The sequence below is a fragment of the Callionymus lyra genome, chromosome 2 (genome assembly GCF_982586985.1).
Source record: "Callionymus lyra chromosome 2, fCalLyr1.hap1.1, whole genome shotgun sequence".
NCBI lineage: Eukaryota > Metazoa > Chordata > Actinopteri > Syngnathiformes > Callionymidae > Callionymus > Callionymus lyra.
The window spans coordinates 36576840-36594387 of record NC_141819.1 but is presented as its reverse complement, the minus strand read 5'-3'; the positions used below and the strand labels follow the sequence as shown (position 1 = coordinate 36594387).

The 17548-nt window shown below is 38.8% G+C and overlaps 1 protein-coding gene across 3 annotated transcripts in view; it reads right to left on the bottom strand.

The window, feature by feature from the left end:
* The window catches only part of anos1b (anosmin 1b), a 65000-nt gene that overhangs the window by 15590 nt on the left and 31862 nt on the right, over positions 1-17548 (bottom strand). For 2 of the 3 annotated variants that reach the window (XM_087784936.1, XM_087784938.1), the window contains exons 3-6: positions 5563-5625; positions 4911-5118; positions 3325-3509; positions 1447-1576 (exon numbers count right to left, since the gene is read on the bottom strand). In XM_087784936.1, the coding sequence (XP_087641062.1) occupies positions 1447-1576; positions 3325-3509; positions 4911-5118; positions 5563-5625 (586 nt within the window). The remainder of the gene's footprint in view (positions 1-1446; positions 1577-3324; positions 3510-4910; positions 5119-5562; positions 5626-17548) is intronic. The other variant, XM_087784937.1, reaches the window with a different exon arrangement.

The following is a 17548-nucleotide window of genomic DNA, read 5'->3' as shown; positions in this document are numbered from 1 at the left end:
GTTATGCAAACACTTCCACAAACATAAATATGTTTAACAGGGACACCACTGATCATAAGAAGCTAGTAAGAAATGAGAAGAAATAAGAATAAAGGGATTCACTGGTAATCACTTATTTACACCAATATATTTTTTTTAATCAAATATTATGTCCTACATTAATGTCGTATAAAGGAATTTGAATCTGAAACATTCAAAGTCAAAGTTCAATTGGACAACATGTGGAATTTGTTTTCTTGGAATTGCCTGATGAAAACCTCTCTCTTGTCTCTTTTAAAAAGCACATGGCTCTTCATATTCTTCCTTCCTTCTTCATGTTTTTTGCAACTTTCAGTTTGTGGAAAATCACATATTTATTGAAATCGTTGCTAAGATCAATTTTGGTTGTTTTGATTTGCAAATTCATTTTATGGCAAATTATTTGTTTTTTAAATTGTTTTATGGAATCAATTTTTAATTGAATGAAAAGTTTTTTTCGAAACTAAAAAATTGATTGAACAACCTTTAGTAATCCTTCAAAAGATGTAAGGATCCGCACGGTAGTTTGGAACCCTAATGTACTAAAGTCCATCACATACATGCTCTGAATAAACAGCACAAGGCAGACTAGACTCTTCACTGCTCTCTGCTGATTCAGCACAAATTCAACTGAAAGAGCCACTTAATCTTAAAACTTAACACACACCTTAATACAAAGACGGATTACAGCACAACCAAACACATTAGTCAGTGTCAACACGTTATTAATGAGAGTACAGGTTATTTTCTTTATCTTCATGACAATTACACTCTTATGCCTCCATATTTGAGTACCATTTTATTTGAGATTATACTCGATTTTCTGGTTAATTTGTTTTAAATATATGCATGAAAACATTAATTTTAATGAATGTGACAGAAAGTATTTACACATGAATGTAATTCATCTCATACCAGCTCTTTGACAAGTTCTTGTTCTTTGGACAAGATTTGGACAGCTAAGTCATTTTATGTTGCCGGCCGGGTGGTTTGCTTGACCTATAAAGATGTGAAGTATTTAATTTAAGATAAGGGACAGTTATGATGGATGGAGTGAAATTTGTTTGGAGAATAACAAACTAAATTGAGCCTCAAAGTCATCAGAATCATACTTTAAGTAAATATACATATAGTTTGATATATGACTTTATCAAATTATATTACACTTCACTGCTTAAAGATTTCTCGCACCATGAGTGACTGAGTTTGACAGCTCTGCACTAAATGAAGAGCATAAAAGATCATGAGTTTTTGAACACGTTTTAAAACACAACTATAAAGTTTCATCATTTTACACAAAATCTTGTACAAGAACTCTGTACTGACTCATATAATTGCAGCGATGCTACACATCCACGATGGAAGCAGCAACCTACAACGTCTTAAGTAAGAGGTCACCAGAGAGATGAAGGAGGAAGAAGGTTCTACCTCTGCTGGAGATGTAGTGCTTGCTGGGCGTGGTGAAGCCTCTGCTGCCGTGACTGTTGATGGCCGCCACTCTGAACTGGTACCAGCGCTGAGGCCTCAGATCCGACAGAAGCACGTCCTCAGACAGCGTCTAAAAATACCCGTTTTCACAGGTGGATGAAACAAAAAAAGACAAGATAAGAGACAAGACGACGACGTGAGGTGAAGAAGTCTTTAACTGTTCGGAACATTAGCGTGATGACATCATACTGGAAGTGACACAATGATGTTTACTTTTAAGAAGAATTATGATTGAAAGATTAAACCATATCAAGTTTTTAAACTCCTAAAGTTCTGGTGTTTTATCTCCATGACAGTGCAAATATAATAGCAGCTTAAGAGCTACTCATCCAAACACACACACACACACACGCACACAAAGCGTCTATTTAAGTCCATAATGAGCGTTCAGTCATTCAGTGTCAGTCCGTGGAACGACTGTGGCTGCCTGTGGTTCCGTTTTAAGCCCCGCTTATTTACCTAACCTCACACAGGCGCACACACATTCGCACACCAACAGTTTACCCTGGCAGCGCTGCAGACGAGCCGGGGAGGCGGAGGAGGAGAAACCAGCAGGCAGCTCACTGAAGGAAACACATATCTATCTCCTCGGCTGCAAGGTTTCATCACTTCTCGGGCAATTTGAGAGTTACAACGTAAACACGGCGTGTTGTTGCAGCATCTTCGGGGATCACGCCGGCGCTGGATTAAAAGTTCTGGATAGAGGAGTCACTGACCTACACAGCAAGAAAGTCACAAAGAACTTCGACTCCCTGGGACTCTCGTTCACAAAGACGTAAACAGAGACTCTGACTAATGATTCTTACACAGTGTGTCACAGTGAGCTGAGCCAAAAGGCAACGCTCTACCCCTGAATGAATCTAAAGATCCGACACAAGAAGTGACTCAAGGGCTGGATGCAGCCAAAAGAATATATTTCCACAATAGCTTGGCTCGTACATTCAGACAGTAGTTCAGTCATTCTTATGTCTACATAATGTGATACGGCTCAGTGTCTTGTTTGGATGTGATGAGTTGTTCCAGGAATGTCAGCAGGTGAAGGCAACGATTATAAAGATGGTTTTGTTTCTCCAGAGCAGCTTCAGAAGAGTCAATATTATGGATGGATATATAACATCACAACAGAGAAAACCAGGACTTTTCAATGTAATTTAGCTTTTGGTGCAACAAATAAAGTGTGGCTTGGGGGCCACATGCGGCCCTTTGCCTGTATTTAACAGGCCCATGAGAGAACACTGAGAAGAAATGTTTTTTCTTCTAATCATTTGAACTTGTCAAAATGTAAATTTCCTTTTTATTCAATTTTCTTTTTTATTTCAATTTTTGGAAAGGCTTACATTTCTATCATTGTGTTTATTTATTTTAAATGTACATTTTATTCAAATGTAAGTAAGTAAGTAAGTAAGTAATTTTTATTTGTATAGCGCTTTTCCAGACCATGTACTCCTTGTATGATGTATACTGAACAATATAATATAAAATAAATATGTTACAAAACAAAAGATAATAAAGATAAAACATTCAAACACGTTTGGAAGCCTAAAGTAATGCAAGTAAAAATAAATCAAATAAAAAGAGGAATAAATAAATATATGTTATGATTATATGATTATATGAAATATATTTTTTCATTTTATTTTATTTATATGTATTGTTTCGCATCCATTTAGTTAATATATTCTTTTATAATTAGGAAAAAATAATCCTTCAAAGAGAAAAGTCTCAAAAAATATGATAATATAGTGAAGCTATATCCTGAAAAGTCTGAAAAGAGCAGAAAAGGATGTTTGGATTTCAGTAAAAGGTTAAAACGGTCACCATAGCAACGGTGGTCCAGGGGGAGGCGTGATCTTCACTGGGGTGAATTCCGATGTTCCAGCGCGACTGCAGAATGTAAACCACCGGCTCCACGCTGATGTTGAACTTGGACACCCAGACCACCTTCACGTGACCTTCAGAGTCCTCCAGGAAGTTCATCTCTCTGCGAGGCTTGAGAGGAACACCTGGAACATTGAGACTCATGTCAGTGACCATCTTTCTGCCCTTTTTTTTCCACACAGTCGTGTCATTTGGAAAACCCGGGACTGGCATCCGTGGCTTATTGAAAGAGCAATGTTTCGATTCAACCAGAGGAGAGTCGATCGATTCTGGTGTTTATGCTGAGCACATTTACTTCACCTCACATAGTCCAAATGAGCAGTTACCGGCGGCTAACCTGTCTCTCCCAGCTCTGGCCCAACAGCAAGGAAAACACACATTACTGAAAGTGAACAGCTGGAAGCAAGGAAAGTATGCAGGGTTCCCACAGCTTAAGGCAAGTTCAATTTAAGACTTTTCAATACCATTTTAATATCATAAAGACAATGATGCAACAAAATAGATAATAAAAAAACATGACTTTACTTGACTCCAATTGTTCCGTTTAAAAAAATGTCAAAGTGTGTGTTCCTTGTACACAATTCCAGGTACTGTGTTCAGCCAAGACAAATGTTGGTTCTGCAGCCAATTCTTATTGAATTTACACTTTCACATGTTGCCCAAAGCAACATGAACCGTGTTAAAGTAGAACTGCGACGCCACTGTTAGTTAGTTCGGCTATCATGGTCGGCGTAAATCTACAAATTCAATTATTTTAAATAAATATATAATGTTACCAGATTTACCCAGACTATAAGAAATGAATATTTGTTTTGAAAATTCGATTTATGAAATTTCAACGTCCTCATTTAGGCGCCGCAGAATGGCTGCTTTGTTCTGTTTATCCATTGCTTATTTTGTGTGTTATGTGTTATTTCATTATTTTATTCTGTACTGACACCGCAGTATTCTGTACTGTTGTGTTTACAAAACAAAGGTTTCTCATTTTTAAGTTCGCTATATGTAGTGTTTTCTGTCTGTGTAGCATATTAGCCTTTTAGCTTCTGCTACAAACAAGTTTAAAATATAGACTTTGTAAAAGAAACTCAGCACAATTTCTTATGTTGAGTACATTTCAGACCAGCAGTATACAGGTATTTGGACGTTTTTAAGTGTTTCTTTTTGGATGAGGAGGACAAAGAATAGTGCAATCCATCATATGGACATACATTACTGCACGTAACTCCAAAAAGACAAGATTTACTTTACTTTACTTACTTTTTATTTTTATTGAAAATAATTCCAACCCTTTGTCGACAAGAGGGTGAGAAGAAAATAAGTGAAGTTAGAATTTAAATTTCAGTTTGACACATGCGATGTAAACGATGAATAATAATAGAATAAAAATGTATATATTGGGAGAAAAAGGAAGAGGTAGGCCCTGGGACAGACGGAACAGATGTTAAAGAAGGAGCAGGAAGTTTACGTGACTTTGCCTCGACTGCTGCCCCCACAACCTGATTTCATGCATGAACCTGTGGTCGTACCTTTATATAAATTGGCGGGGGCCTGACAGGTGTGTCCACAACCGTTGGAGCAGCACTTCCTGGAGGACGGACAGTGTTGATCCAAGGAGCAGCTCTCCACGCAGGCGGCGGCGAATCCCGTGGCGCGCTGAGGCGGAGGACAGTCGCCCTGTCTGGACGTCCTCAAGGACGCCAGGAACTCCCGACTGGTCGCACACTCGGTCTGCTTCTGATGGAGGAGAAAAAGGTTGTTTTTAGCTCAAAAATATATACGAAAGCTGGGAGTAGGTGTGTGTTTATTGGTGCGAGTGCAACAGAATGTAAACACAAGCGTCAGTGAACGGCTCTAAGAACGGCTCCTGACCAGCGAGCCGGTCGACCATCCAGACAGTAACATGCGTCAGCTATTGTGATGACAAGCTAATCTGAAAACCACAGACTGCCTCGGCAAATAATCACCTAGGCCACACACACACACGGGCGCACTACAGACTTGTGTGTCGGACTCATATCGCACTTAAACACACACAAGAATGTTCATTCATGGCACCGGCCCGCCTCAGAACGCCGTCACGTGCCAACAAAAGCCAGTTTTGAGAATAGGAATGACATTACCACCTAAGATGTTGTAACACACACACGCAGACATTCACACACACGCTGTGCACTTTACCTCACAGGACTTTGGCGAAAGCATCTTCCTGGTTTCCCACAGTTCTTTGCATGGCTGGAGGCACTACGAGTCAAACACAAAATCATCAATTTAAGAACAAGAAATACGATTGATGACCGGATCCATCTTCCTGGTTGTGTTGAGCTTGTGTGGTATTTTGACTCCTCGTTGCTTTAAGAATAAACTCCATCGTTCCCAGTAAACACAAGAACACAATGGGCTGTAACAGAGCCCCTCAGGAGAGATATAAACTGCATAAACGCTTTAAAAGACCAAAACAAATCGGCAAACTGACCTTGACCTTGAAAAAAAAGAGTATCCTGTTAGTCCAGTTAAGCAGTAAAATCTGTTTTCTCCTCTACAAGAACATTAATAATTTCATGTTTAAAAGGTGAGAAACTGTGTGTATGTCAGGGATAATGAATGTTTTCATTTAGTGCGTTCAGGGATGAGTATTTTTTCCTTTTATATGCATGTATAAAGTACTATTTAGAATGGACACAGCCTCATTCTCTGAAGCAGGAAAATACATTTTTTAGTTAGTAAAGTTAGTTTTAGTAAACATAGTTTTGCTTGGGTTTTTTTTATTCTTATTTGCGTCATGTATCATCAAAGTACCTAAAAACACACAAATGTGATTTATAACACAAGAGAAACTCAAAATAATAAAGTATTGGGAATAAATTGTCAAAAACTCTGTTGTAGTTCTTAAATTTATAACCAAATGTCACAACAATTGTGAAGCTCATTTTACTGTTTGTGTAACACTGGAAGAGAATTGTAAACATCAGGAAATGGCTGTACTATGGAATGACAAATATTTAAAGTACTCCGCAGCTACGAATGTGTGAAAGAAAAATACTGCTCATTGAAACAATCAGACGATTCAAACCCAGACCCGGTTGTCCAGTGATCCTATTGTGTTTCAGTCAATAAATCTTCAAAGTATTTTATTAACACCATATTTTATAATGTGTTTAGGGGCCACATAAAAAGGTGTGGAGGTTCAGATTAGGCCCTCAAGGTTTGAGTTTGAGAAGGTGTTCTAAACCAGGTACTGATGATCATAGTGAACAACGTCTCATTATTAATTTAACAAACATTCTTGTCGTAATTATGAAACCTAAAGCCCTGTTCGCACGGGATAAGTATTACCTGGGGACCTTGGTGAGAGCGCTGCCCTGCACATAAATTTGCCCCAACATTATTCTTACAGAAGAGACACAGTCTTTTACAGTAGTGTAACTGTATTTGTGTGGGAAACAACGATGCTGGAACTTAGTTTGTATCTGCACGTTTTCTTTACTTTAGTCATGCGGAACACACCCCCAACGACAACGAACTCCATCTACTTCCTTTTCAACCCCTTCAAAATAAAAAAGCGGAAGTAAATATTAACACAATGGCGAGTGCATAGAAGTCCGTTACAGTGGCGTATATGTGGCATTCAGAATTACAAACACAGACATGCGGATTCGCACTGGACTAGACATCTTTACAGCTGTTTTATTTTGTTGATTCACTTCTACATTGTTTATGTTTTTTGTTGCTGCATGGCTGAGATGATTGTGTGGTATTTATTTTCCTTTATAGCCATTGTATGATATGCTTTCGATTTTGTCAGATTTAAATGTATTAAAGATATAGACTTTGATCTTGTTTGTGGGTCCTCTGATTTAGATCTTATAAGGAATGTCAACAATAGACAGTTGCTAATAAATGATTGTTGAAAAAAAACACAGATTTTTTGAAAGAAACAATTCCATGTATGTACAATTTCTTATCTTGTTCCAATAAAACTGGGCTCGAGGTTAACGACAACCTTGCCATTTGTGGCCTGTGACGTGATTTTCCACGACCCATAACATCTCATCAAAGGTTATCATTGACATATCTTTGATTATAATAGTTAAGTAAACATATTTATGAAGTAAAATAACAAATACAGTTAGACAACAATGGCATACATTGACAGTGAAACCACACAAACAAACATCAAACAAAAATATAAAATTTGTCAAACATATTCAGGAAACAGCTGTAAGACCCCCCAGTCTCCACAAGACTTAACCCATGGTGGCACCCCGTCAATTTGAGTTTGAGACCCCTTGTTTTAAAAGGACAAGATGAAAGGATGTCAAAGTGGAAGTGAGGTGTTCTGGGTAATGGTGTGGAATCACTAGAGGCCTTCTAGCTCTGAGTGGACTTGGAGATGTCGTCCAGGTCCTGCGTATTTTTTTACATTTATTTCGGGTTAAAATAAACTTTCTATATTAACGAAAACAGATTTTTCTAGTTTTTTTTTCTCTGAACATAGTTCAAAAAACCCGTCCGTCAAGCTCAAGCGGTCTGACTAAACATGGTCCATCAATAACAACACGTGGTGCTTCTTAAAGACGTGCAGACAGTGTTTCATTAAATTTTACTTTATTACTATTATAAATCGTCACCACTGTCAATTCCAACTAAAAGGTCAATAATAGGGAGGACATTTTATTAAAGGAACATATTGAGCTGTTACAATGGTGGAATTATACACAGCAATGAAAAACATGTCCAGATCTGAGCAGACACGCACACATGCCACCTCCATGCTGGTGAATGATGGCTTTTGCCAAATTAAAACCAGACTACATATAAAAACTGCGGTTTAACCCTCAACCCCACTCTCTCTCTCCCTTTCTCTCTCCGGGTCTGTCTTTTCTGGCTCAGCGGTGAGCCTGGCTTCAATCATTCCTCCACATTATCCGCTCTCGCTGATTCCAGCAGAACAAACACAACAACAGAGCGGCCAGAACACAATTTTAACAAATAAACGACAACCGCTTGACAAGGAGGACTCTTTCACAACAGCCCGTCTGTGGTAAACAGGCCCGTATGAAGACGGATGACTTTATAGTCGTGGTGTGACAAGTGCAGACACTAAAGATTCATCATCGCACCGTAGGGAGCGAACTCTGCAGGGAGGAATACGCATCATCAGCAAACTAGAGCCAGATGAAACACAGATGAGTTACGAGTTTCACTGAGCTAACACTCACTTGTTGAGCTTGGATGGATGTGAAATGTTTTAAATATAGGAGATCTAACGAAGATCTGCTTTCAAATGTTTATAAACAAGAAGGTACGTTACAAACTCATTGCCCGGGGGCCAAAGAGTTATTTTATGCGGCCCGCCAGATATTTTTGTTCATGTCGATATGTTGATCTATAAAGATGTCAGTGTTTAAGATAAGATAATGGACATAGATTATGGATGTCAAACATAGGAGTTAAACTGGACTGTGTTCGGTGAAGATGACGAACACAGAGGTAATTATAACAAATTGAAGCTCAAAAAAGACAATATGAAAATCAGATTCACACTTACTGTTGGTAAATACACATTTTTCACATTTGATCACCACAGTCTTCGTCAATTGAGAATCAAGAAAATTATTTTGAGGATTGATTCGTTCATTTTCTTCAGCTTAGTCCTAAGAGGGGTGTCAATGTGTCCTCATTCTCTAACTTTAGGACCTTGAGCAGGACATGATATTAGGAATAAAAGGAGAGTTGGATTTAACAAAAAAATGTATTCACAAAAAAAGACAGAATTAAATCAGAATTAAAAGTCAATCAAGTAAAAAGAAAATTATACTTAAATAACAAACCTAACCTCTACAAGCTTCTCATTTACAAACATATTAAATACTTTTATTTATTTCTTATAGACTGCAAAATTTCATGCTCACGACCATCTAGAAAGTAAAGTTTTCTGGTTTGGCCAGACTCCGGTTAAGAGGTGGAGTTCATGTTGGCTGAATTATGATTGGCAGATAGGGCCAATAGGGTTGAAGCTACAACAATTCATCTTCTTATTATGTAAATAATAAATGTGTTTTTAACGCCTTCACACTGATGCTACAGCGTTTCCTGTTGTCCTAGCTGGGTGTGTATGTGACTACTGGTGCAGCTTTTTGCACTCGTTGACTTTACATTAATATTGACTTCATGTTCCGTTTGATTCCTCCTCAATATTATTCAACCTATGTCATAGCTGTATAATTCAATACGCTTTTTAGCATTTGAGATATCTTCACAAGCAATGAAGCCTGCAGGTAGCAGTTCCTTAGCGCACAAGTGCAAGAACCATCTCGTTCTGCACCACAGAGAGTGATTATTTAGACAGAATCAGTGTTGGTGGTCATAATGAAACGTAAACTCAAAGCATTAATGTCGGGATAGAACAGCGGTACATGTGGCTGCGGTTCAGCATCCCTACTTAGAATTCATTTGTTTGTAATCAGAAGTTATTTAAAGCTTTAAGATCTGCTATTGTTTAACATGAATGTTTTGCTGGAATATTATTCCGCGGTTCAATTATGTGGCTTGTTGCACATGTGCACATGTTTTACTCTCCCCACCAAAACATCACATTTGAACTTTTGAATTCATTAAAGCTGCCAGAGATCCAAGTTAACCACAGCTCAGCGGTCCCACGAGAGGCAATCGAAAGAGCTCTTTGTAGCCAACACTGAGGCCCGACTTTGCTCCACGAGATACATTTTTATAGACACGCTTTACCTTCAGTTTTCTCCCCTTGAAGTTCCTTAAAATAGTCAAGATAAAATAGAAAGACGCTCAAACCGGGGGAATGAAGTGTGCGGTGTTTCTTAAAGAGCGTCCCGAGGCCTCTTTTCTCCACTGCGCGGAGCTTAAGGTTGTCAGCGTAAACCCAAAACACCTTACAGACACTTTTTTCAGCAACTCCACGACTTCGACTAACATCCAAAGGCACCCCCGCCAACACTCCTTTGATCAGTCGCAGACATGTTCAAGTTTTTTTTCAGCGCTCTCCTTTTGTCTTTCACCTTCTCCTGCCTCTAATCCTCTCTCCTCTCCGACTTCTGTCTTCACCCCATCACTCCACGTCTACTATTTCACCTCTCGTCTCACCTCCCTGTCTTCCTTCTTTCTTCGGCTTCTGATGACGGGCCCGCGATCTTCCTGCCAGCCCCCCCCCCCTCCCTCTGTTTCATATAATACCGGGTCGTAACATGTTCTCGCACTGGAACAGAAACTGGAAATTAATTAGGAAGAACTTGAGGAGACTGTGCAAACATATCGTGTCATGTTGGACGAGTGGCCAGCTCCGGGTCGCACCATTAGCGTTGACAGCATACATGAGCGGTTTGAAGTATTATTGAAGGAACTTTATCATCGGAAAATTGAAGACTGATATTTCTTCTGTTATTAAAACAAGATGGCTACAGAGCTGTAAGGGTAAAAAAAACTATTTTTTAAATAATGGTTTATTTGTCTTGAAACTTTATAGAGAGAACATTGAGAATACATAAATGCAAGGGTTTCAAACTCTGTGACACAATCTTTTAGCAGTCGAAGTCTCGGCCCCAACAAAATATATAATAATATAATTATTTAACAGGAAGTAGGAATCAGATTTTTATATTGTATTTTTTATCCTTTTTTGTTATTGCTCTCCACCATACAAGTCCCTATACTTCAACATTGGTTTAACTGGTTGTTGTCATCCACGCTGTCCCTTATCTTATCCCAAATACTGGCATCTGAATAGATGACCGTATGAACATAAAAGTTGATCTACCTTGTTTTTTAAGACAGCTGGGGGGTCACATTAATACTAGAATGTTTAAAAAATATTTTGATATTGAGCTCCTTATTTGCACGTACTAAAAATAATGTGCTATTCAGATGGTTCAGACAAAAACACATGACTCCACCAGGACCAAAAACCAAACATTAAAACAAACGTATTATTAAATAATATATAGATCATCAAGTGCTTTACTATGCACATCAGAGACGGACAGTTCAGCACTCCTATAGGGCACATTGACCCACATCCGGGATTCTAGGGCTGGATGGTATGGCAATTTTTTAACCTTTTTTTTAATTATAATTCGTTTTTCTTAGTATTTAAATTTGTTGGCACTTGATTTTCTTTGATGGGCCATTTTAGAAGTGAAATGTTGCCACAGGGCAGCAGTTACCAAACTAAGAATTTGCTGCTTATTCAGTAGTAACACTTTCAACAGCCTGGTCCAAGTAGTATCACAGATAAAGGGTTTCTGGGGGGGAACATCCATTGATGGACAGCACATATACTAAACACATCACTGCTTCTTAAAGGTTGGGGACGCAGATTTTATTTTCATATATTTCTCATAACTACAGCTTTGTTTTGGGCTCAAATGGCAAGGCAAATAGCTAGCAGCTGCTTAGCAACATAAGCAAAAGAAAGGCCTTAGGGAGTTCCAGAGTGGAAGGGCCTGATCTCAGCCATAATATTGTCCTCTATGGTGTTTGTTTTTTAATAATTTTTGTTATTTTAAGGGCTTATTTTGCTAGTTACGTATCACGTAACTGTAGATTATTTGCATGTCAAGACGCAAACATGAATTCTAATTGTTTTCAAACTAATTAATGTGGAAATAATGTATTGTTTCTGTGCAGCTGGGTAACAAATGTTTGAATCGGTCTCATGGTTGGCGACCACTGACCCACGATTTGTGTTAAAGTATCGAAGCAGATTCTATATTTAGTACCTGCTCAGTTCTGGTTGCAAGTGAACCAGCAGTAAAAAGGTGACGTCGACCGACTCCCGGCCACTGGTCACAGCGTGAAGTCACTGAAGAGTCAGCAGAGCGACGCCCAATACAAGGAACAAACTTGGCAAAAAAAACAAAAAAACACTGCAAGACGCGGTAGGGTACGAGGGTCTGAAAAGTTATGGTTCGTAGACGAGTTTTAGTGTCTGGTAAGTACAGCATTGCATCCAGGTTTTGCGGTGCGCCGTGAGGAGGTAACAGAGCCAGTGGACAATAAAGTAGTGTCGAGTCAAGTAGGGCTGGAACTGTGTAGTGGAAAAGCATCATTACTGTTTGCATGTACATAAAAAAGGTAAAACACAAAGGCACAACTTCATGTGCAGCTCAGTCGTAGCCAGTTGAAGGACGTTAGTTTTCATTTTTTCCTCCTAGAAAGTGATTAAACTGAGTTTAAACACCCCGATTTCTAAGTCAATATCAACATATTGACCAATAATACGATCCTATAGCACACAAGAGAGGCGCTAATGGAGGAGCCTGAAGGATCTTCACTCTCCGTCCAGAACTCCCTGACGATCCACTCTGCGTTGATCTGGGCTGGTTGTGATTTAGTTTGGCTCGAGTCTGCAGCTAAATCTGCTAAGGTTGTAAAGATTTACGTTGCGGATCCATTTTTTTTCAAGTGTCATAATTAGAAAAGCATGACTTTCATGTGCAAGAGAACATTTTACTCTGTGGTCGACGTCTCCAGCTCCGGCTGCTCGTTACTCAGGAGTCTGGAGCGCCGGAGACGGGAGCAGAGGTGATCCCGCGCCGGCAGCCTCCACACGTTCTAATATCACACGCATGTTGTAAATCACTTGAGCACGGACTGTAACTTCAGTCACTGAGAGACGAACGCACACTCGCGGGCGACACCATGACTTATGTGCGAGCGAGCGAGGGAGAGAGAGAGAAATCTAGGAAAGCCTCAGACACACAAGGGGTCAGAGGTCGGCGATGTTACCGTTTAACACAACAGTGTGAAGATTAATGAGCGAGAGAGTGTGTGAGCGGATGAAGCGGCATCTCCTCAGGTGTCTGTGATAATTAATCACGCAACACACACACCTCGCCTCGCCGCCTCCCATGGCCTCGCCCGCTGTTTAATGGCCTCACCTGCCACGACGGAGGGATGACAGCCACACTCGGCGAGAGGGAGGGGAGGAAATGGGAGCTGCAGGGGGAGATGTGGTTTGAAAGTGGACGGAGGGGCGGGTGGGGGGGCGAGAGTGTCAGTTGAGAAGGAGCGAGGAGATGAAAGACGATGAAACTGGTCCAGAGGAGAACTTTGGAGGCGAAGTGCGAGAGAGGGACCAGATGTGCCGACTTCCCTCACATATGGTCACTGGCTCAGCGGGTGCCATGTGAAAAAACTATTTGTTAATGCGTATGTTACACTTGTCATCATTTGTTCTGGGTTTATTTTTCACGGTTGACTGAGTGTGTACAGTGTGGTATTTATTCACAGGGCTCTCCGAGTTTTTTTTTCCACGTGTTGTACGCTGCAGGAATAAATCAAAATGTAGACAGGAAATAATACTAATGAGCAATGAAAACATCGTATATTAAGACATGTTTGCTCAGGGGTTAGTTGGGTTTGTTTGGATTAATTAAAAACTTGAAGAAAAAAAACAGATTGAATTAACTATGTTTTACTTTTGTGTTGACTTAGATAAAAATACCTTTTTTAAAGTTAGAATATAATGAACAAAATGTTTGTCTCAGATAAGGATGGTACATTTTATAAATCCATTTTAGAGATGAGATTAAAGTGATACTTGCAAAATTCAAACTTCATTCATTTTCTACTCAGCCTTAATGTCGACTAAGGGTTGAAATAATTTTCAGAGTAATCAGTAATTTTTTTTAAAGTTATAGACCAAAATCTTAATCCATATTGCGACTGGAGCTCAGTGGTCTTTGTCTTTATCTTCCTCCAAAAAGATGCTTAAAAACATCCAAATAATAACGTCCATCTTGTAGTGAAGCCTCACAAAAGGTCTTGTTCCAGAAATTAAACAAGTCTGCATGTTATGCCTGTTGTAGCAGACCTTAAATACAGTCGCTATAAAACTGGAACTTTTGTTCAAGAATTTCAGCAATTAAAAGAAAAGGGATTTTCTTAAAATAGCCAACAGGTTATTTCTTGTCACACCCTCACCTTGAAGCGAGGGAACAATATATATATATATATATATATATAGCAATATATACAAATCATTTTTGTGTGTGAACTGAGTTAAATACTACAGGTCAAATAATAATAGAAAATAATAAACAATCAAATAACCAACGAACTATTAAAATGTTTTATCCCATCCAAGCTTTGTCTGGTGTGTATTTATTTTACTCTACTGTTGGATTTGAATGACCTATTGAGTCACTGTGAATGAAAGTTCTACATAATATTAACTACAGACTGTATTGTATATACACTGCTATCTTTAAGCACATTTGGATGAAATGTTTAAATTGTTTATTTGGTGACCACGAAAACTGGTGCCAAATATAACTTATTTCAACTTTAATTTCAGTATTTAAATGTAAATACAAGAATGGAGCAAATTCAATTCATCATTTATATTCAAAGCTTTTGGGTGTATTCCATCAGCGGGATGAAAAGAAGTGGAGGCTGAAGGTTTAAGCCTGAAGTGTGAAAACAGAGATGGAATAAAGTGATTGATCGTGATGAGCTATGAGGTGCGTGTATGTGACCAACAGTTGACCATTAATCAAAAGTTGATGTTGAACTTTCAACTTTTTAAAAGAACACGAGTGTGAAGATATGTAGGACTTGATGGTGAAACCCAGGAATGGACAGTTGAAGGTAACATGCGTGAAAAAAGGTCATAGAAAAACAACTTGTCTTCAAGTTAAGGATGATGAAACATGTATTTTCGTTGGCCACTAACATGCAGAAATCAAAAGCAGCACTGTTTTGGCTCGAATTACAGGTAATGCAATATCAGCTGTTGTGAGTGATGAAAGGAGCAGGATGGATGAGAGGAGCTGAGGTGACTTGATCCTCGTGCTCTTTTGTTCTGCATCCAGTCGATTTGTTAGCGGACGTCCCGCTGCCTCACCCACCTGGTCCACATTACCGCGTCTCTGTGTGCGTTTGCATGATCTAAGCGTGTGTGAGGGAGAAGGAAAGAGATAAAAGAGGGAGGAAATGGACAGATGGAGGAACTGAGTGAAGGTTTGTTCACTTTTAGTGGACTCCCATGTGTGTGTGTCGATGTCGATGATGGGATACGAACCATATGTGCTGCTCAACCATCTGCCTGGTGTCTTCAGACACAGATTCAACCAGGAACCACAATATTCTAGAATCAACTACCAAGAAACTACTCCAAGGAAAAAAAAAATCGATTACCATTTAAAAATAATATTTTCTAATATCAATTACTGCGATAACCTTCAGGTTAAACGTAACAAATACAGAAAATAACATTCCGCGCTCTTCTCTTTCATAATAACTCAGTTCAAACCTCAACATTTAACAGCCAAACGAAACTGATAACATGGGAATATTGAAGTAATCCTTCTGGTTTCACAGTATTTTATGAATGTGTGGGTGTGTTACAGAGTGGAGTGATACCACTGACCGACAACAATGGAGTCTGGACGGCGACCAGGACCGTAGCAGCGGGAAAACAAATATGAGTCCCCAAATTATCGTGTAAAACTCCAATGTCAAACGTTATTGACCAAGTTGCACTGCCAAAAGGTTTTATGAGTTCCTGCAGGAGAATGTAGTTTGACACCAAGGAGCATTTTGTTGGATTTGCCTCGATAATAAGCCTAAAATTGGTTCTATAAACACAGGGAAAAAATGTGGTTCTCAAGAGAAACTGCATCTCACTGGAATATTTAACTTCAGCGGCAGTCAACTTTTGACTGCTGCTTTTCAGTCTTCAGTTGAGAGTTACTTCACTGGTGTTGTTTTTATTAGAATATTATCATTATTGCTCGAATTTAAAATGTGTTTCATAGGCTTATTATTCATTTATACTGGCTAGCCTGCTTTTTCTATTTTTAGTTCAAGTTTCTTTTAGTTTATATTAGACTTACATATGCTTGTGTGTTAATCCTATACTATCTGTACCTGTGAATCAAATTTCCAGAGGGCCACATTTTAAGAAGGATGTCCAGCCTGTGGTCCAGTCAACACATTTGAATGTTGGGCAATCAGATTAAAAACAGATACGCAATGTTAGAAATCATTAAGTGTGTAATACTCCTTATTATACTCCAGAAGCAATTAAATAAATACTCCTGATATAGACCATTATTGAGTGATACCATTTAAGAAAACATAAGCATTAGACGGCTTTTAAAGCAGCAATATGTAAGATTGTAAATAGTGTTTGGCTTGTGTTGGAACATGATAGCTGCAATGTAGTTGCCATTTCGCCGTTTCAGATTTTTTTTATTTGGCTCTGTTTGTGTTGGTTTCTAATTCTATCTTCTTGATACTTTACGTATCTAAATACTTGAAAATCATGTCTCTGACATGCAGTTTGGGGGTCACATGACACACCAGACCAGGGGTGGGCCATTAAATTTCCTCTGGGGTCACATCATATATTGTGACTGTTGTGAGGGGCCGTCAACCCAAAGGAGAGGAGCAAAGAGCTAAATTATGACAGAAAACTTTGAAAAAACAAAGCAAGTAAGAAAAGTAAAGAAAGAAATATCAGCATAAAATAAACCTTGGTATGTCAAAACACTTGTGAAAAGAAAAAAATCGGAAATGAAAAATAAATAAATATATATTTAGAGTTAATACAATAATAAACGCAATATTAAATTGTAAGCTGTCGCAAAGAATGTCTATGTTTTACTCTGAGGTCTTGAGGACCGCATGAATACAGTCAAAGGGCCACATCGTTGAAGAAAATACGAAAAAATGAAAGTAGAGTCAAAATGTTACATATTGTTGCTTAAACAATGAAAAACCACATTGTGTTGAGATCGATGGTAAATATATTATGTAATATATTTTATTGCAAAATTGAAGCTTTGAAGTCTTCCCCACTCCAGATGAGCTTTCCCAGCCTCTAACTACACAAATCTATTTAAGATCATTCAATTACTTCTCAGTTCTCTTTCACAGCTTCCACGTAAAGGCAGAGCAGAAAGTCGATTTAGCAAGAAGACGTTCCTAAACAACATGCTGGGAGGAACGACTCCAGACACACTTTAACAACTACTCTGTGAATTGTGGGTTGAGAAGTGTGGGGTGTTGTGTTCGCTGTCTGTGTTTCTGTAGGAAATATTGATGTCTTTTTTTTCCTGTCTGGGTCACTCTGAGGTTGTGCCTGGGCCACATTCAAACACTGATTGGACTTAGTGTTCATGTTCTTGTT